The sequence below is a fragment of the Dama dama genome, chromosome 18 (assembly GCF_033118175.1).
Source record: "Dama dama isolate Ldn47 chromosome 18, ASM3311817v1, whole genome shotgun sequence".
Classification (NCBI taxonomy): Eukaryota; Metazoa; Chordata; class Mammalia; order Artiodactyla; family Cervidae; genus Dama; species Dama dama.
The window spans coordinates 8922873-8944071 of record NC_083698.1 but is presented as its reverse complement, the minus strand read 5'-3'; the positions used below and the strand labels follow the sequence as shown (position 1 = coordinate 8944071).

Here is a 21199-nt window from a genome sequence, read left to right as displayed (position 1 = left end):
CACCATTCCCAGTCACATTTGTTACCTATTCTATTTCTTGAACAGCCAGTTTGCACATTCCTAACCCAGGGTCTTTGCACTTGCTGTTCCTTCTGCCTAGAATACCCTTCCTTTTGATTCTCTCATGAACTTACCCTTGTCACTATCCAGGTCTCAGCTCAAGTGTTACCTCCTTAACGAAGTCTTCCCTGACCCCCAAACTACAAGTAGCTCCTTTCCCCTAGTCTTTCTCAATCAAATTGCCCTGTTTATCTTAAACTTAAGTTTATGTCTTTATTAGCCCCATGAGAAGAAAGACTTTTTATTCGCAACTCTGTACCCAGTACCAAGGTGAGTGCTTTGGCCTATGGTGAGAGCTTAATAATTTTTTTTTTATATTCACGTGAATTTTTGAATACCTAGAGTGTGACATGTGTCATAATAGAGATAAAAAGAAAGTACTATGAGAACACAGAGCAGGAATACCTAAATCATAATACCAGAACAGGGTAGATGACAATTGTCCAGATAAGTAGATTAGTCAGCATGGGCTGCCATAACAAAATACCACAGATTGGGTGTAACAACAGAAATTTATTTCTCACAGTTCTGGAGGCCAGGAAGCTCAGGATCAAGACACAGGGTGATCTGGTTCCTGATGAAACTCTCTTCCTGGCTTGCAGATGTGTCCTTCCACGGTGTCCTCGCATTATGGAGAGAGCAAGCAGATGGCATCTCTTCATCTTCTTATAAGGACATCAGCTCTATCAGATTAGGGTCCCAACCTTATAATCTAATTTAACCATTATCTCTGCCTCACAGGTCTTATCTCCAAAAACAGTCACATTAGGGGTTGGGGCCTTCAACATAAGAATTCTGGGGGTAGGTAAACATTCAGTCCATAACAAAGAGCTATATAAAGAAGGGCAGGCATTGTTGGGAGACACTCCTCCGTGTGTCTCTTACACTCCTATGCATTTTGCTGGGGCATGACAAGAATGAGGGCAGTTCTGGGCACCGTGCTAGGTCAGTGAAGAGAGGGCCTTCCCTTGTACTTTGAATGGCTGTTTCACACATGCGTGATCTTGCAACATTACGTACTGGACATTTGAAAATATGGGCTCTTGTAATTATACAAAGATTCAATATGTAGACACATTTTACTACACAAACAGCACTTGTTACTAAATTTCCTCTATAGAGAAGTCTCAAGAATTGGTAAGTTGTCAAGTTCATATAGGCCGATATAAGTTTTCTAAAATTCTTAATTTTTATTTGGACACTTTATCATTGACAACAAATACTGCCAGTGGTTTTCCTTGAAAGGAGAGGCTGACTTCATTTTCAAGAAAACATCTGTCAAATACCCAACTCTGAATGACCAAAGTCTGCCACTTGTTCTTTCAAGCACAAATGCCATTCCACAGAAAAAGGAGCTGGGGCTTTCCAGGTGGCTCAGTGGGTAAAGAATGTGCCTGCTAATGCAGGAGATACAGGACACAGGTTCAATCCCTGGGTCAGGAAGATCCCCTGGAGGAAGAAATGGCAACCCACTTCAGTATTCTTGCTTTAAAATACCCTTTTAAAAAGGAATACTTATAATTTCATCCACAACATTATTAAGTGAAGCAAGCAATGTTTTTCTACTACAAGTGCATGGCAGTGAAGAATAACGACTACTAGGGTTTGGTGCCGCTTACCATCGGTTTGTGCTAAGGCCCCCAGAAATTCCATTTGCTACTGATTTGACACCATCACTGCAAATTCCAACAGTGAAAAAGTAAATCACGTATTATTATAAAGAGCTTTGACTTTGCAGACACCCCTGGGGTCCTGGGGATACCCAGAAGGCCATGAACCACACTTTGTGAACAGCTATGAATCAGAATAAATGCAGAATATAAGAACAGGTAACACATGGTCCCTATTCTTAAGTTCATCTGGTAACAGAGGAAACTGATGAAGTCAACTGCAGCACAGCTTTAGTGACAGGAGAAACGGTAGCCTTTGTGGACGGTAGATCAAAGACAAGGACTAGGGTCCAGTTGGCCTATGACTGCAGTTGGCCTGCCCAGGGCCGGACTCAAGGCAGTGGCAAGAATGGAGCAACCTTTAAGGTGGTGGAATTACAGGACTTGGTGACTGATGAGCTGTGATGCGCAGCGCAGGAGGGCAGTTTGGTGGCCACCGGTGCCCCTCCTACAGACGCAGTACGGAGGAGCGGGCTGGCAGCCAGGTGAGTGAAGATTTATGAGTTTACTTGGCGTTACTCATCTGATACCAGCATCAGATCTCCAGAGGAGTCAAAACAGGCAACTGGTTGCTCACTGCTCCTTCCACTGGGCCTCGCAGTTTTCTCATTCACTGCTGTATTCCCAGGGCCAGGCATGGCACCCAGCTCTTAACGATGACTGCATAAAGCAATGAATCTGGCCAGGGGCTGGTGACAGTTAACTAACAGGAGGCTTCCACTTGGCGGTCATTTTACATCCATGTTTATTTGAAGCCACAAGAGTGGATGAGCTCAGGGTGCGTGTAACAGGAGGGCCGAACTTCCGTTTCAAAATCTGTCTGGCCCTGAACAGCCAGAATAAGAGGCGTTCTTGGTATTGCCTCAAACAGGTCACGGCGGCCTGTAACATATAAACCTAGCTTGCAAAATTTGCTTCTGTTAGACGCAGAACACCCAATAACCACGACTTGCTAGCTCTAGCACTGCATATGAATTTGCATATGAATCTGATTTTATTCGAGGTGAGATAGGACTGACCTCAGCGTCCCAACCTTCAGGGCGTAGAAGGCGTCTTTCACAATCTCCCTTTATGGCGGATGATATTTGGAACTTTCCGAAAGCCCAGGACGCTGCCCTCCAAAGGGTTCAGGTGCGGCGCCCTCGAGCGCCCAGGCAGGGGGCGGCGCCCCAGCCACCCGCCCCGCTGACGCCACATAAGCAGAGATCACCTCAGCCGCGCGCGGTGCAATCACCGAACGCGCGCCGCCGCCGCCGCCACGCCGCAGCCCTCTCCCTGAAATCCTTCCGCCCGTCCCATCACGGTGCCGTGTCCTGGCTCCCGGCACCCAGGACACACAGGCTCGGGTGGCTCGCGATTCTTAGGGGGGTCTCCTCTTAAGCCTATGTTTCTCTTCTGTCTCTGCACTCCTCGTGCCACAGGTGCAGCCTGATTCTTCAGGTCCTCTCTCTCGCGGCGCAAGGAGACTTCGGCATGGTGGCTCTACTTAAGGGGCGTGGCCAGCTGCAGGCCCCGCCCTGTTCTGTGACGTACAGGGTGGTGCGCGAACGAGCCAGGAGTTACAGTGCGTGGGGCTGGGCTTAGTAGGAGACCTGCTGCCCGGGGCCACCTCCTATCGCCGGTCTGCCAGCTTCTCTTCCTCCGTGGGTTCGGAGGAGCCGCGGCGACCTTGGCCTCCAGCGTCTCAGGCAAACTGACGCGGGGGTGGCGGCCAGGATGGTGATGCTGGACTTACTGCAGGCGGGCGGGTCAGTGCTGGGGCAGGCTATGGAGCAAGTAACGGGCGGCAACCTCCCATCCATGCTGCTCATCGCCTGCGCCTTCACTCTCAGTCTGGTCTACCTGCTCCGCCTCGCGGTTGGCCACCTGGCCCCACCACTGCCGGCTGGGGCGGTACGTGCACCCCTGGGGGTTCTGCTGGGGGGACGCTGCGACCAGGCCGACCGAAGAGCTAGCGAGGGGCTCGCACCGCGGTGCTGCCGGGCAGTGGCGGCGGGCGCGCTGGAGGCTGGCGTTGGGCGGGGGTCGAGGGGCAGCAGCCCCGATTCTGGTGGCGCGGGCGGTCGCGACTGCCCTGGCCTTGCTGAGCTCGGTGCTGGGTGCCCTGATGTCGGTCGCGTGCCTCGGCCTCGTTGGGGTCGTGTTTGCCGCGGCTGTGGTCTCAGTGATGGCTCTGTTGACCGGGGCACTACCGGTGGCCCTCATGGCCAGGGTCGGGCTGGCGGCTGTGGCCCTGAGCGTCCGGTGATGGTACTGTTCGCCGTGAGGGGTGTTTCAGCCCCGGTGGGGGCCCTGTTGGGGATGTTTTGGGCAGCTTCGGCCCTGGTGGTTGTCATCCTGGGTGGCTGCCCTTGAGTGTTTCAGGGTCCTATGGGCTGTGTCGTTACCCCTAGTGCCGATTTTACATCAGTGTGGAAAGGAATGTGTTGAGTTTGGTAGAGTGAGCGTGATGAGTGTTGCAGGGACCTTCGTATGATGCTAATAAAATATCAGATTCTCTAACTTAGAGCCTTTACTGACCACTGGCTTCTATTTCCCGAATATATGTGATGAATGCGTTTTTAGCCAAACCAAGTAGCACTGACAATAGAATACATTTTTTACTGCCAGTGGAAATCACAAACTATTGACCAAGTAGTTTCTGAAATGACTTTTGTTTGACCTAAAACAGGCCTGAGGCAGTTCCATTCCCCCCTCCCCCCATGTGTGGTATTTTTGAGAAAGTGTTATCTTTGGAAAGACAACTGTAGTATTTTAAGATTGTTGCTACTATTGTCCAAAGAGTGAGTTTGTAGAGCTCCTTTCTCTTTGAGACTACGAAAGATATGAGGGCTATTGTCCTTTTCCATAACTGCATATTTGATTTCAGGAGACTTGATGCTCTGATCTGTGAGTCTCATTTTGGGGCACCTGAAGTACATTTTAAGCCCGCATGCTCAGTGGATCATTCCTGTCCGACTCTGCAGCCCCATGGACTGTAGCCTGCCTGGCTCCTCTGTCCATGGATTTCTCTAGGCAAGAATACTAGAGTGGGTTGTCATTTCCTCCAGGTGATCTTCCCGGCCAAAACCTACATCTCTTGCTTTGGCAGGTTGATTCTTTACCACTGAGCTATGTGGGAAGCCCAGAAGTACCTTTCATAGTGAGTGCTAAAGTGTTCCTGCTAAAAAAATAAATAAATAAAATGTTCCTGCTAGAACTGATTTTCTCTCTCTTTAAAATCAATGGATCTAGATCATTCCTTGAAAGAACCATGATAATGTGTTCTGTTGACCATACTGAGGAATATAGCATCTTAAACATTTCCCTTCTTTCCCTCAAGTTACTCTTTTTTTTTTCCCCATTGTGGGACTAAAGATTTAGGCAAGATTTTGGGACTAAAATTGTGAGTGGTAGTAGAAATAAGTGCTCAAGAAACCATAGTTTGAGTTTAGTGTTGTTTTTACTTATGGTTAGGAAAGTTGCCTAGAGCCACTGATAATACTGGGCATATTCTAGAAAGTGTTCAGCATTAATAATTGCAGTACTGTGATGTTTGTCTGGTCATTTATCTTATACCAGGTTTTGAGTTTCTCTTCTTTTTCCCAAAGCTGCTCTCTCTAAGGTATTTGTGGTTTGCTTGTTGTGAAGTTACTTTTGGTGCTTCATCTTTTGGTAACTTCTTAGTATTAAGGACAAATTTCTTTCTTTTTTTCTTTTTGAATTGTGAAACTAAACTGAATGTCTTATAATAGGAAATGTAAACTCGAAGTTTTTTTGTTTTTCTTTTGCAGAAAAGTCCACCATACATTTTCTCTCCAATTCCATTCCTTGGACATGCTATAGCATTTGGGAAAAGTCCAATTGAATTCCTAGAAGATGCATATGAGAAGGTAAGTGTTACAGACCATTAAAGGAAAAGAAATTAGTGCTTTTCCAACTTTCTTTTAAATAGTGGAATATTTTTTTAAAAAAGTAATCTTATGCCTATCCCTAGTACAGGTAGCAGATAAAATTGGAGCTGCTCTGGATTAAGAACTGGAGGGGTCTTAGAGACCCTCTTATGTTCTCCTTTGTTCTGGAATTATCTCTGAGGAAATTTAGTCCTGGCAACTATGGTTTAAAAACCACTGGCCTCCATGGCTGATTCATATCAATGTATGACAAAACCCACTGGAAAAAAAATAATAATAATAAAAAAAAAAAAAAAAAAAAAAAAAACCACTGGCCTCAATTTTGTATTCACTGATCACAGTTAACATGGATACTATTAATAATTGACCCTTTTTTTTTAACCATGCATCTGGAATTTTCTAACCCCCTCTCATGTCCCTCCCGCTTCAGCAGGTTTCTGTACTTAGTCTCTATTTCCACACCTCCTCCTTACTCTTTAGTCCACTCTAGTCTGTCTTTCAGCCCCTTCACTAATGAGCACCGTGTCCTAATACAGTGAACTGAGCTGTATGTGTCAGTGATGACCACTCCCACCTTAGCTGTGGCTTCTCTCACTTTTTCTTCTGCTTCTCTGAATGCTGCTTTCCTAACTCATTTGTGGGCTCACGCTTGGCCATTGACTGTTGGGATTCACTGAGGTTTGGTCCTTGGCTTTTATTCTTTCATAGCTGATCTTGTCTCTCCCTGTAGCTTCAGTTTTTAGCCACATGAAGTCAAAGTGTGAAAGTGTTAGTCCCTCAGTTGTGTCTCACTCTTTGTGACCCCGTGGACTGTGACCCACCAGCTTCCTCTGTCTTTGGAATTACCCAGGCAAGAATACTGGAGTGGGTTGCCATTCCCTTCTCCAGGGAATCTTCCCAACTCAGGGATTGAACCCGAATCTTATGCATTGACAGGCGGATTCTTTACCTCTACGCCACCTGGAAAGCCCAACCAGATGTAAATGACACCCAAATTAATGTCTCCAATTCAGGTCTCTCCTTTAGTCTTCAGACCTGAATGTCCACCTCCCACATGATTTTTTCTCAGTTGTCCAAAGTCACCTGAAATCAGACATTTAAACAATCTGACCCTGTGATTTTTCTCTCTAATCCTGATCGTCCTTCCTGTTCACTTTGCTCCTCATTGTTCTACCAGTTTTGCAACGTACCAGGAACCTAGGATTCACTCTTGATACTTCCTGCTCCATCCAGCAATTCATTGCCAAACCTGCAGATTTTCTCTGCAAAATAATTCTGTATCCTTCTGCTGCTGTCTCCATTGCCTCCATTCCATCGTCCCAAGTGCTCATCAGTAGGTTCCTGTGACAGGCTCGCTGGTCATCTGACTTTCCTTCAGCTCCTGTCCCTCCCTCCTCTCCATCCAGGAGCCAGAGGGATCTTTCTTTTAAAATATGCACAGATTAGTATCTTTCCCATGCAGTTTAAGACCTTCCGTTGCTCATTCCGTTGCTTGCAAGGATACAGCTCCCTGCATGTGGCTTCTAAGGCTCTGTATGGTGCGGGCCCTACTAGATAGACTCTACCCTCATCGAATCCTTGCCTTCTCTTTTACCTTTAGAACTCTGCGCATGCTCTGCCATCAGGCTAACTACTACCCCTACCCCCAGCTCTGGTGTCTTTTTCTATTTTTAGTCCCTTTTATCAGTTCTCTCATTGAAGAGTTGCTTCCCTTTGTGTAGTACTTGTCACATTTGTAATTTTGCATTTGTCAATGCCATTATTCAATTGAGTTGTATCTTTTTAAATAGACTGGAGTTTCTTGAGTCACAGACAGTATTTTTGTTCATGATTGTATCCCCAGTAACTGAAATCTTTAATAGTAATCAGAAAACTGCAAAGTAAAGCATTTAGCACCTAACCAGATGAACAAAAAAATTAAAAATGAGATCATTCAGTGTTGGTGAGATATAAAATTCTGGTATCTTCACATAGCAAGGACTTTACGAAAGGTCATATTTTTTGGCTACTCCTCTAAAGTTACCTTTAATCAAAGAGAAAATATTTCTGTATTCTCAGAGATATTCATTACATAATTATCTATAATAAATAAAAAATGGACACATCAACCTTAGAAAGAACAGTTAATATGATGTCTGTGAACGATAGAAAATATTTTCAATGTAAGGAGTGAAAAAAGCAGAATAGAAAGTTTTATTTATGTTTTATTTGGAACTGGATGAACATAATTATACATTTGGACAAAGACAGGGGGAAGAATTGCATTAAGGTTCGTGAATGTTTTGATCTTCAACAATGTATTATTTTGTTATTTAAGATGAATGTCTTAGTGCTTGCAGATTTTTTGGTAACGTCACTATGGGTACTTTTCTCTCTTCAGTATGGACCTGTATTTAGTTTTACCATGGTGGGCAAGACGTTTACCTACCTGCTGGGGAGTGAGGCTGCCGCACTGCTTTTTAATAGTAAAAACGAAGACTTGAATGCCGAGGATGTCTACAGCCGTCTGACAACACCTGTGTTTGGGAAGGGAGTTGCCTATGATGTGCCTAATACAGTAGGTGACATGGTTAACTTGAAGAAAGACAAATCTACACTATACAATTTATAGCTAGTGGTGTAAGCTCTGCTGCTAACGTGTAGAAGAGATTGTTCCTTGCCTCAAAACTCTGAAGAATCAGGAGGCATTTATGAGAAGGAAAACCAAGGGTAGCTGACACAATGGGTATTTTGCTTTATAGCTGCTGGCGTGGACTAAACAATTTTAAAGGGCTTCCTGTGCAAAGCAATATTAATAGATCAATGAGAACTTAGCATGTTAGCATTAGATTTGAGGTAGTAAGAAGGAAAAACTCATTTCATCAGAAGGGCCTCTTATTAATACTTTCCCACCTCCTACCTGAAATTCTAGGATGAGAGCTCTTTTGAGCTAGAGGTTGTTGGTTTTAGAAGTTTGTGTGATTCCTTTGCTCCCCCGAAGGCAAATATTTAAGTGCTGCAACTTGGCATAAAATGCAGATCCAATAATTAGCTTAATTACTTGGTGCAGGCTCTGGCTATCAGTGTACCATGCATTACCCAGTACTCTAGTCTAGCAGCTGAGAATTGCCATTAAGTGTTGCTTCTGGGGATTGAGGAGGTATTGGGGAATGAACAGCTCTGCTTAAGACCAAAAGCGAAAAACAAAACAAAACAAAAAAAAGACCAAAAGCGAAAGCCTAGGTTAATCCCTCTGGTTGGATATATCTAACCAGAAGTTCTATTCTAAGAACTTTCCCAAAGGGTTTATTGTATTAGTGTGAATTTATTCCCACTGTATTACATTCTAATTCAACTTTTGGAAGATAGTGTGAGTGAGGAATGATATTTGTTTGGGAATAAATGGTAGAATATGTGAAAGAGGATTAAAAATATTAGCAAAGCATAATGGACCTTTGGGAGATTGTGTTGGCATCTAGGTTGGGTTGGAAGACTAGAATATAATGAAATAGGAGGAGGCAGCCTTCGAGTCAAGAGTGGGGAAAGCATGTATATATAGGAAGGAGGGCCAGAAGTGGGGTTCCTAATTTTTCATTTGAATTGAACCTGCATAGCATATGTCTACTACATGTTACTTCAGATATATACATGAAGTTTTATCTGGTGTGGTGAAGAAAATTATTTTATCTTTGTTTTCAATTTTTCAGAAGATTGCTTTCTTTGAGTATTAAAGAGTTATAATAACCCAAATGAGTCACATGATAAAACAGAACTGTTTTAATACTTCTATACTCTTAATATTTTGAAGGTTTTTTTGGAGCAGAAGAAAATGTTGAAAAGTGGTCTTAACATAGCCCACTTTAGACAGCATGTTTCTATAATTGAAAAAGAAACAAAAGAATACTTTGAAAGTTGGGGAGAAAGTGGAGAAAAAAGTAAGCACAATATTTTGGTTTTTCATTTGTCCTAATACGTCTACTTTTCTGTGACTAGAAGTTTTAAGAATGTGTGTGTGTATGTGTGTGTAAAGAGCAAACTACAACACATGTAAAACCACCTTGCACGCTTGCATGCTGAATCGCTTCAGTCGTGTCTGGCTCTTTGCCACCCCATGGACTGTAGCCCGCCAGGCTCCTCTGTCCAAGTGATTCTGCAGGCAAGAATACTGGAGTGGGGTGCCATGCCCTCCTCCAGGGCATCTTTCCTGATCCATGGATCAAATCCACATCTATTACATCTCCTGCATTGGCAGGTGGGCTCTTCACCACTCACACTACCTGGGAAGCAAAACTGCCTTATGTTTAATGAAATGAACATGTTATGGAGTTAAAAGACTTGAGAGGAAGTAATTATTGCTGCTCACTTAGCAAAATCTTAAAATATTTTAATTAATGTGCCTATTATTTAGCTCAATTGTGTGAATTTGGAGAAGGCAATGGCACCCCACTCCAGTACTCTTGCCTGGAAAATCCCATGGATGGAGGAGCCTGGTAGGCTGCAGTCCATGGGGTCGCTAAGAGTCGGACAGGACTGAGCGACTTCACTTCCACTTTTCACTTTCATGCATTGGAGAAGGAAATAGCAACCCACTCCAGGGTTCTTGCCTGGAGAATCCCAGGGACGGGGGAGCCTGGTGGGCTGCCGGCTATGGGGTCGCACAGAGTTGGACATGACTGAAGTGACTTAGCAGCAGCAATTGTGTGAATTACATAAAAATGATTCATGATTGAATTGTGAAATAAACCAAATATAAAACTTACATTCAAGGTCATTTTAAGATAATATATAAAATAAAAAAATTTGCCCTTCATGTCAGCAAGTTGAAGTCTAAAAGATTAAATTATATATGTAATACATTATTTTTCTAATGTTGTATGGGAATGGTTTATTTCAACAAAAATGTAAGTTTAAATACATAAGCTTGCTGTACTCCCGAAAGAGCGATTTTAGCTGTTCCCATTAGAAATCTTTAAAAAACGTATTATGTACTTTCTCACCTTATGTAGGGAATATATTGAATGTAACATAACATTCTTTGGACTCTGTGAGTCCAGTTTTTATACTGGACTGCAGTTAAGTGTTGCCATCGAAAGCATTGCCATAGCCCTAGCAGGAAGCAACATCTGTCTACAGGGCAGTGAGACTACTGCGTGGGTCGTCACATTCTGGGTCTAGTCTTCAGCTTCTATAAAAGGTCCAGGAACCTGGTTTTATTTAATAGACCTAAGCTTTATGTGACATACTTGGTATTCTACAAGAAGCCGATGTATAAATGAGAATGCTAACTGAATAAATACAAGTGAGATGCAATTATGGGACCAAGAACAGCATAATACTTGCTGAACTTCTCTTTATTGGCAATGTAATTGGAAAGCCAAATGATAACTCAAAGTTCGTTTGGTGAACATGGAGTTAAAGAACAGGATATCGACTGAGTAATTGTTAGGACTTTTAAAGGGTGTGCTTACCTGATGCATCTGTCTCTAATGTTTGCATATACAAGATGGTGATTAGTTAGTTCTAAGACTTTTTCAAGACTTCATTTTTTTCCCACTTATGAATTTCCCACTTTTGATCTGGGGAATAATCCATTCTTCAGTCTTCGGACTGCTCTTTCTTAGAAAGCATCTTTTTATCCCCTTATGTACTAGATAACCTTTTTATTGCCTTCATTATCCTGTGACCTGGAACTCAGATAACCACATTCATTTTTATCTTCTTTTTCTTTCTGAAATGAAGGGCTCATGAGGATGAGTGAGATTTTAGTTGCCTCTGTGGCATCTGTCTTGGCTGTCCACAGAGGGGGGCTGCCTTTGGTTTCTCTTTATTGTAGCCTGTCTACAGGCTTCTTTCAGTGGTGTGAATAGGATTTTGTTGGTTAATGAGTTAAATTTTTATTCTCATTTCCTTCACAGTACTTTTGCATCTCTAAGAAAACAACATTTCAAAAGAATTTTTGGCAATGGTAACGGGAATGATCTTTTTCCCTCTAGATTTGTTTGAAGCTCTTTCTGAGCTCATAATTTTAACAGCCAGCCATTGTTTACATGGAAAGGAAATCAGAAGTCAACTCAACGAGAAGGTGGCACAACTGTATGCGGATTTGGATGGAGGTTTTAGCCACGCAGCCTGGCTTTTGCCAGGCTGGCTCCCTCTGCCTAGTTTCAGGTATGGATAAAGAGATGATGCTTGGTCATTTCACTTTGTTTAATTACTGTACTGTTGGTTTGCTTTGCATTAACAAAATTAAAAATTAAATATAGAAACAAATTGGGGGAGATTATGAGCCTCCCTTCTTCTGTAAGAATTCAACATTTTTTTTACATAGTGAGCTCATTTAAGGTTAAGTTTCAGTTTTAGAAGGGTTAATTTGTCTGTCCTGATATTTTAAAACTTACTTGTCCCATGTATTCCTTGTACTCAGGAAAGTTCCTGAACTCTTACCTAGAAGTGATGCAGCCTTCTAAGCACTTGAAAGTAGTTGACTAATTTGTAGTTTGTTGTGAAGTTTCTTTGTTTTGAAGTATTCACACCTTTCTTTGTCTCCTTGTCAGCTGGGTTGTGATCTCCTTAAGGGCAAGGATCATCTGTGATACAGAGAAACACTGCTCGTAGGACTTGACATGTAGCTTAGTGTTTTGCCTATTAGTAGCCTTTATTGATTCCTTTCTGTTCAAGTGAGGAATGGGAGTTATTAAAATCTTAAATCCTATAGAAGAACCAGAGTGAGTCTGTCCACTTTAAGAATTAATTTGCTTAAAAGTGGGATTTCATGTTAATGTAAAGGTGTATTTCTGCTTTCTTTTAAAATGGAAAATGGCTGTAAAGGAATAATCATTTGAGTCTTCAGTTATAGGTAGTGTGTTCAGAATCAGGGATATGTATAACACATTTCCTGTCCTTAAGGACCTTAGAAATTCCTAAGAATATAAGATTCTCATGGATTCTTTTTTTTCCTCTTGGTTCTGAGTTTTGTCAATTGCTGCCTGAAAGTATTGCTTAATTCTTTAAAGTCATCTTCATGTTTGAATTACAGACGCAGGGACAGAGCTCATCGGGAGATCAAGAATATTTTCTACAAGGCGATCCAGAAACGCAGAGAGTCAGGAGAAAAAATTGATGACATTCTCCAAACTTTATTAGAGTCTACTTACAAGTAAGAGCTCTTCAGATCACATATTAAACTGAAGCGGGAAGTTCCACATAAAACACATAAAATATAGTTAAATGCATTTAACTACATGTACATGTAAGTACATTTAAAATGTAATACTACTGGCAAAAATTAGTAGCTATGACCTTTGAACTTCTTAAATGGATGAGACCTAAATTACTGGAATCCTGTACCTTACTGGAATTTAGTACTGTGCATGTGAAAAGTTTGTTAGTAAACTGCAATGAAGTCTTTGTAATTAACGTCATATTTTTTATTGGCCTCTCTTCTCTAAAGGGGAAAAAAAATTTGGACTTGTGATGGGCAAATGCAAGAGAAGAAATGAACTAATTTTTATGCAAAGGTTGGGGTATAAAGTGCATCTGCAAATGTTAAATTTGTGCATGTGGTCCATTCTGTAGGGATGGGCGTCCTCTGACGGATGATGAAGTAGCAGGCATGCTTATTGGACTGCTCTTGGCAGGTCAGCATACTTCCTCAACTACCAGTGCCTGGATGGGCTTCTTTCTGGCCAGAGACAAAACGCTGCAAGAGAAATGTTTCTTAGAGCAGAAGACAGTCTGTGGCGAGAATCTGCCTCCTCTGACTTATGACCAGGTTTGTGGGATTTTCAGTTTCATTGCTGCTTATGATACTGAGTGTGTGTGGCTGATTTTTAAAGGGGACAATTTGGGATCTTCTATATACTCTAGATTAAATTGATTATTTTTAGAAAATTCCCCATAGCCTCCCTGAAATGTCCTAATCCTGGATCTGTTTGCTGGTGTTTTTTGAGCACTTTTGGACTATATTCACAGGGGATAGTGGGCTGTAGTTGTATTGTTATGTCTTTGACAGATTTTGGTATCAGGGTATTATTGGTTCTCAGAGGAGGAGTTTGGAAGCGTTCCCACCTCTTTTTCCTTTTAGGAAGGCTTTGTGAAGGACTGGTATTGCTGCTTTCTTAACTGTCTGGTGGTATTAACCGGGGAAGCCATCTAGGCTGTGCTTTCTTTGTGGGCAGTTTTTTGATTACTAGTTCAGCGTCCTCACTTTTTACAAATCTGTTCACATGTTCTGTTTCTTTTAGTTAGTTTTTGGCAGTTTGTGTCTTCCTAGGAATTTGTTTCATCTAGGTTACCTAACTTGTTGGCAAACAGTTGTTAAAGTATTCTCTTGTCATTCTTTTCTATTAGGGCAGTGGTGATGTCTCCTTTTAATTCCTGATTTTAGTGATTTTTATAGTGATAGCTAATTACATACTATAAAATCGACCTGTTAAAGTATATAATCCACTGGTTTTTAAAAATATTTTCAGAATTGTGAAACCATCATCAGAGTCTCATTTGAAAATGTTTACGCCATGAGCAGTCCATTTCCCCTGCCCCTGGCAACCACTCATGCCTATTAGACATTTCATATGAATGGGATCATACAGTATGTGATCTCTTGTGACTAGCTTCTTTCACTTAGCATGTTTTCAAGATTAATCCATGTTGTAGCATGTATCAGTACTTTAGCCTTCTTTATTGTGAAAGTAACATTCCATCATGTGGCTATCCCACTTTGATTAACCTCTTCACCAGTTGACTGACATTTGGATTGTTTCCACTTTTAGGCTACTATGAGTAATGCAGCTATAAACATTTGTGTGCAGGTTTTGAAAAAGCTGAAATTGATGATTTTTGCTACTGTTTTCATGTTTTAGACGGGTAAATTTTTGCAGGTCCTTACCATGCCATTCTTCAGTGATCTGTTAGCTTGCCTTCTTTTTCTTTGCTGACCATGGACAGTAATAAAACTGTTTTTATTCAGCTACTCTGAACTTGTTTGTATCCTTTTGCAGTTAAATGTTTGTAAAACTTGGAAAACTTTTCTCTTTCTAGCTCAAGGATCTCAATTTACTTGATCGCTGTATAAAAGAAACATTAAGACTTCGACCTCCTATAATGACCATGATGAGACTGGCCAAAACTCCTCTGGTGAGTCTCCTGGCTAGAGCTTTTCCTCTGTGGCCCCAAGTTTTATTTATCAAAAAGAAATAGTGTAATATCGAAGAGAATTTTTTTAAAGACATAGAATAATCACTTGTACATGATTTTCAGTTTTACATATTCTAGATATATAAATATTTTTACATATTGCAGACAGTATACATGCTCATCTGATCTCCCTACATTTTAACAATTAGGGCTTTTAAAATGGAAGTGTGGTTTCTTCCTTGGTTTTTTAAAATGACATATTTGTTATAAGTAATTGTAACTGTGGAACTGTGTCAATTGGATTGTGAAAGGCTTCTTGAAATCCCATCCCCAGCCCCATGGCATTATGATTTTTTAAAATTTGTGTATGTCCTTCCAGCCCAATGTTGTGTCATATGGAAATCATCTTGAGTTAAAATGATTTTTAACTGGCCTACCAGCCAGTTTTAAAATATATGTATATTTCATGTATACTAGTGCTTTATTGTACAGCGATCGGATTATTTGGTGGAATATTCAGTTATCTAATGAAGTGTGTTGCTTTCATTTGTAGACTGTGGCAGGGTACACCATTCCTCCAGGACATCAGGTGTGTGTTTCTCCTACTGTCAATCAGAGACTCAAAGACTCATGGGTAGAGCGTCTGGACTTTAATCCTGATCGCTACTTAGAGGACAGTCTAGCATCAGGAGAGAAGTTTGCTTATGTGCCATTTGGGGCTGGTAAGATGATTACACTTCATATTTGAAATGTTAGTTCTGATAACGTATTTGTTAAATAATCCATGTGAATTTTATTTACAAATATCTTCCCCTTTTCTTATGGGGACATGCCTACAGACATTTGTAGGCGTGTAATCTTTGCAGGTTGGAAGAAATATTTCATTTGTACTAAAGGAAACAGTTCTGTGAATCCTTATATAGTGTTCTATTATCTTTTGTAACCCATCTAGTTTTATAGTTCTGATTTTTGTAGTCTACCCTGTTTTCCCTTATGCTATTTAAAGCTCTTTGTGAATTCTGTTTTAAAGAACCGTTGAAGTTAGCACACCATTTAGCATTTGAAGCTAAATATGATGAGATAATCAGCATTTCAGAAAAGAGTAGTGGCACGGAAGCTTTTCTGGATTGTTAGTGAGCTTTTTGGTTGTCTATGTATTCTTATGTTCTTTAAATTTAGACAGTAGTCATGTATGGATGTGAGAGTTGGACTATAAAGAAAGCTGAGCACCGAAGAATTGATGCTTTTGAACTGTGTGGTGTTGGAGAAGACTCTTGAGAGTCCCTTGGACTGCAAGGAAATTAACCAATCCATCCTAAAGGAAATCAGTCCTGAATATTCATTGGAAGGACTGACGCTGAAGCTGAAACTCCAATACTTTGTTGTTGTTTTTTTTTCCATTTATTTTTATTAGTTGGAGGCTAATTACTTTACAATATTGTAGTGGTTTTTGCCATACACTGACATGAATCAGCCATGGATTTACATGTGTAAATTTACATGCCGATCCCCTCTCCCGCCTCCCTCCCCATCCCATCTCTCTGGGTCATCCCAGTGCACCAGCCCTGAGCACTTGTCTCATGCATCCAACCTGGGCTGGTGGTCTGTTTCACCCTTCATAGTATACTTGTGAAACTCCAATACTTTGGCCACCTGATGCAAAGAACTGACTCATTGGAAAAGACCCTGATGCTGGGAAAGACTGGAGGCAGGAGGAGAAGGGGACAACAGGATGAGATGGTTGGATGGCATCATCGACTCAATGGACTTGAGTTTGAGTAAGCTCTGGGAGTTGGTGATGGACAGGGAGGCCTGGCGTGCTGCAGTCCATGGGGTCGCAAAAGGTCAGGCATGACTGAGTGACTGAACGGAACTGAAATTTGGACAGGTAGTGCATAAATGTGCAAACCTATGCATTTCGATTAAGATCCTAAAATAATGCAGGCTGACTGCTGTTCCTCCAGTAATTTCTTTGGTCATTGGTACTTTGCACAGATTTAACTGTATTCTATGACTTATTTGACTTTCCAAAAAGACCGTTTAAGTGACATGACTTGTTTATCATTGGTCACACCTTTTCCTCACGTAAATGAAAGTATAAGGTCCTTTGGAAACTTTAGATCTTAATAACTATTTACTAAAGAAATTCAAAAGTGGTATACCATATACATAACATAGAAGAGTCATAGATTGTTCAAGCGGTTGGAAGGGGCATTAGTTATCAAGCCCAAATTCTGCCCCCAAAAGGAACCATTTCTAAACTGACACTTACCTGGCTTCTGTCTAGGGTTAGCGCAGACCGCATTGGTGAAGGGCTCAGTTCCCCCACCACGTTAGATGCCATTTACAAGTGCAGGTTGTTAGCTGTTCTAACCAACTGGCTGGCTGTAAACCCAAGGCTCTCTGGACGCCCGCTTTGCGCTTCCATGATTTGTTAGAATGGCTCACAGAACTCCGGAGCGCTTGCTTACTGACTGCTGGTTTCAGTCAGTCAGTTGAGTCGCTCAGTTGTGTCTGATTCCTCGCGACCCCAGGGACTGCAGCACGCCAGGCCTCCCTGTCCATCACCAACTCCCAGAGCTTCCTCAGACTCATGTCCATCGAGTCAGTGATGCCATCCAACCATCTCATCCTCTGTCATCACCTTCTCCCCCTGCCTTCAATATTTCCCAGCATCAGGGTCTTTTTGCATCAGGTGGCCAAAGTATTGGAGTTTCAGCTTCAGCATCAGTCCTTCCAATGAATATTTCAGGACTGATTTTCTTTAGGATGGACTGGTTGGATCTCCTTGCAGTCCAAGGGACTCTCAAGAGTCTTCTCCAACACCACAGTTCAAAAGCATCAATTCTTCGGTGCTCAACTTTCTTTATAGTCCAACTCTCACATCCGTCCATGACTTCTGGAAAAACCATAGCTTTGACTAGATGGACCTTTGTTGGCAAAGTAATGTCTCTGTTTTTTAATATGCTGTCTAGGTTGGTCATAACTTTTCTTCTAAGGAGCAAGCGTCTTTTAATTTCATGGCTGCAGTCACCATCTGCAGTGAGTGATTTTGGAGCCCAAGAAAATCAAGTCTGTCGCTGTTTCCATTGTTTCCCCATCTGTTTGCCATGAAGTATGGGACCAGATGCCATGATCTTAGTTTTCTGAATGTTGAGTTTTAAGCCAACTTTTTCACTCTCCTCTTTCACTTCTTCAAAAGGCTCTTTAGTTCTTCTTCACTCTCTGCTATAAGGGTGGTGTCATCTTCGTATCTGAGGTTATTGATATTTCTCCCAGCAATCTTGATTCCAGCTTGTGCTTCATCCAGCCCAGCGTTTCTCATGATGTACTCTGCATATAAGTTAAATATGCAGGGTGACAATATACAGCCTTGATGTACTCCTTTTCCTATTTGGAACCAGTCTGTTGTTCCATGTCCAGTTCTGTTGCTTCCTGACCTGCATACAGGTTTCTCAGGAGGCAGGTCAGGTGGACTGCTGGTTTACTGCACAAGTATACAACCCAGGAATAGCCTGACTGAAGAGAAGCGCAGAGCAGAAGGAAAGGGAACACAGCTGCACGCCCTCTCTGGCTGTGCCACCCCCACCCCCAAACGTCACTTCATTTGCAAATTCAAGTTGTGGTTGAAAGGGGCTTGTTATGAATAACAAATGGCTCTTTTCTTCTTTGACCTTTATTTGCTCTCTTCACTTAAGAAGTTCCAGTGGTTTGAGGAACACTGTGCCAAGAAAGGAAGACTAAATACATATTTATTACAAATCATATTATCAGAGGTTGTGAAACATTTCATTATGAAGTCAGATTTGAAGTCTTAAGTCCTGCAACATGGTTCTTCTCTTTCAAGATTGCTTTGGAGATCTAGTCTTTTGCATTTGTCTCTGCATTTTAGAATCAGCTTGTCAGTTTTTATACGTATATGACCCTTTACATTTTGATGTGTTGCTATTTTCAGTGTATTAAATTCCGTTTTCCATTATCATTTGAAATGGTGTTTAAAGTTTTGATTGGAAGGTTCATATTAACCTTTAACTATGGGTCTCTTGGGAGAGAAGAGAATATTCTAATATTCTGATGTTCAGAATATTCTAGTGTATCTCCAAACTTGATTACCACTGTGTGTTTCAAACGTTACATATATTTAACCTAGATAGATGTTGGGTTTCAGGAAAAAAACAATTGGAAAAATCATTGTATAATACCCCTGTGCTGTTTCCCCTAAGAGACATTAAAAATCTCTTGGGATTTTTATGGTTACTTACATTGTTATGAAAAGAATGTCTCTTTACTATAGTATCTGTATATCTGCTTTTCACCTTTAATTAACTGTAGATAAACAAATTTTATCACTCTAGACTCAAAGAGATGAGAAAGAATTTCAACCAATTGTTATGGAAACTTTTTTTTCTTTTATAGGGCGTCATCGTTGCATTGGGGAGAATTTTGCCTATGTTCAAATCAAGACAATTTGGTCCACTATGCTTCGTTTATATGAATTTGATCTCATTGATGGGTATTTTCCCACTGTGAATTATACAACTATGATTCACACCCCTGAAAACCCAGTTATCCGATACAAACGAAGATCAAAATGAAAAAGGCAGCAAGGAACTAAAATGTGAACATCACTGTAAACTGCGAAAGCATTGAAGAGAATGAAGTTTATGAAACTACTCCCAGTATACTCTTTGAGTTTGTAATTTTAAATAAGTTTATTTAAGCTTACGGTTTTTATGTATTAACTGAACAGTGCCATCAAATCCAATGGCATTTCAGATATTTCCTAATAGTTTTATGATGGATACTTCATATGCTCTCTTTAAGGAAATCAAGCTAATTAGTTTGGGGGTGAGGATCTTTATTAACTGGCAGACTCTAAATGACACAATTTCCAGGTGTTAAAAGAGCATACATAGCTCTTGGCGAGAAAGTTCAGAGTATTTAGATCTTGTACTAGATCTCCAAGTATAAAAACCCAGTGAAACATCTGGAAGCCTTAGGTTATTCATTCATTTATTGGGCAGTGTATGTATATATAAGGATGGATGGGGAGGGAATAAACTCACATTTAAAGCCTTGGATAAAAGAGAATCCTATTGTTTTGGTATGATGATATTTAGCAATGATGGAGCTATACTGTAGGAAAATATAGCCTTTGAAATAGCTGGAAGCACTGTCCATAGGAAACAGATTTCTGACAATGACTAATTATATTTCCTAAAAAATAATACAAAATTAATTTTGTGTGACTTGATCTAATTACTGAATATCATATATTTATCTGCCTGATAAATTTGTATCTGGGTCCACATAGTTCCATTGGTGTGGAAGTCCAAAATAAAGTCCTTGAAGGATAAGTTTTGTTCTCTTTGGTCCAAGGTGATTTCCATATCCTCTCTAGAATCTAATCAGGGGTTTTTGTGACTAGTTCTGTTAATTTAGGTTAACAAGCTTTTTTTTTCCTTGTTAAATACAAAACCTGAGATCAGGAACTGTGGCTTTAAGACAAGGGTAATACAGTGCAGGATTTCTTGGGAGTGTATCTCACTGGTCAAATTCTTTGAAGCCTGTGTTCAAGAATCAACTCAAATTATAACTGGAGATGCGACTGTGTATTACAGTTCTGTTTAAAAGGTTAGCAGTCTCATGTTAAGCTATCTGTGAAGGCAAAATCCGTGTTGTTGAGTTTTTCACATTAAATTATCTTTGAGAATATAGTCTGTATTCATAAATTGTGAAGTGTGTGGTTCAATGAGAAAAATTCAGGGATCTAGGAACTGGGATGGGAAAAAAAAGTGCCATCTTTATATGTACTAATTTCAAACCATAATATTTCCTTTATTCATGAATTTATGTAACCACATTAGTATTAGCAGTATTCATGATTCTGCAAACAGAAATCAGATACTTTTCATATCACATTATAGATGTCTTTTAACTTTTATCACTACTTTGAAATTATGGTATTCTAAGACTGTTAGATCTGTTAGATCTTACTTCTTTACTCACCACAAAAATTTTTTAAAGTTTGAGTATGTCTATATAATTGGTGTCCTTTGCAATCTTATATACTGTATGTTTTTAAAAACATTATTCTGGGGACTCCCCTGGCGGTCCAGTGGTTAAGACCTCACCTTCCCGAGCAGGGGGTGCAGGCGGGACCCCTGGTCGGGAGCTAAGTTCCCGCATGCCTCGGGGCCGAAAGACCAAAACATAAAACAGAAGCAATACTGTAATAAATTCACAAAGATTTAAAAAATGGTCTATATCCCAAAAGCATTATTTTGAGAAGGGATCCATAGTTTCACGAGGTTGCTAGAAAGGTTCATGGCACAAAAAAGTTAAAACTCTGTGGTAAGGCTGGTTCATGTTTAGTGAATAGTTCTAAGATAATAAAATTTAGTTTTCAACTACAGAATAATTATTGAGAAGCATTAACAAGTCTGACTGTGGAGGCCTGAT

The 21199-nt window shown here is 40.9% G+C and overlaps 1 protein-coding gene and 1 long non-coding RNA gene across 2 annotated transcripts; one reads left to right on the top strand and one right to left on the bottom strand.

Annotated features, from left to right (window-relative positions):
* Nucleotides 1–553: 553 nt before the first annotated feature.
* Nucleotides 554–3070, bottom strand: LOC133072049 (uncharacterized). Its single transcript, XR_009696614.1, has 2 exons — nucleotides 2750–3070; nucleotides 554–2612 (listed from the first exon to the last, which is right to left on the bottom strand). It is a non-coding gene; the product is annotated as an uncharacterized LOC133072049 (long non-coding RNA).
* A 231-nt stretch (nucleotides 3071–3301) lies between these two features.
* On the top strand, nucleotides 3302–20454 carry LOC133072048 (lanosterol 14-alpha demethylase). The gene is made up of 10 exons (XM_061164870.1): nucleotides 3302–3623; nucleotides 5504–5602; nucleotides 8004–8180; nucleotides 9411–9537; nucleotides 11596–11770; nucleotides 12639–12758; nucleotides 13178–13373; nucleotides 14642–14737; nucleotides 15291–15459; nucleotides 19154–20454. Exons 1-10 carry the CDS (start codon nucleotides 3447–3449, stop codon nucleotides 19330–19332), a joined length of 1515 nt encoding a protein of 504 aa, XP_061020853.1. The 5' UTR covers nucleotides 3302–3446; the 3' UTR covers nucleotides 19333–20454.
* Nucleotides 20455–21199: the final 745 nt, after the last annotated feature.

Excerpts from the sequence above, each read along its gene's own strand:
- LOC133072048 (XM_061164870.1), top strand. The coding sequence starts at position 3,447 with ATGGTGATGCTGGACTTACTGCAGGCGGGCGGGTCAGTGCTGGGGCAG. Across the intron at positions 12,759-13,177 it reads TTATTAGAGTCTACTTACAA|GGATGGGCGTCCTCTGACGG; the intron begins GTAAGAGCTCTT and ends TCCATTCTGTAG. Across the intron at positions 15,460-19,153 it reads TTATGTGCCATTTGGGGCTG|GGCGTCATCGTTGCATTGGG; the intron begins GTAAGATGATTA and ends TTTCTTTTATAG.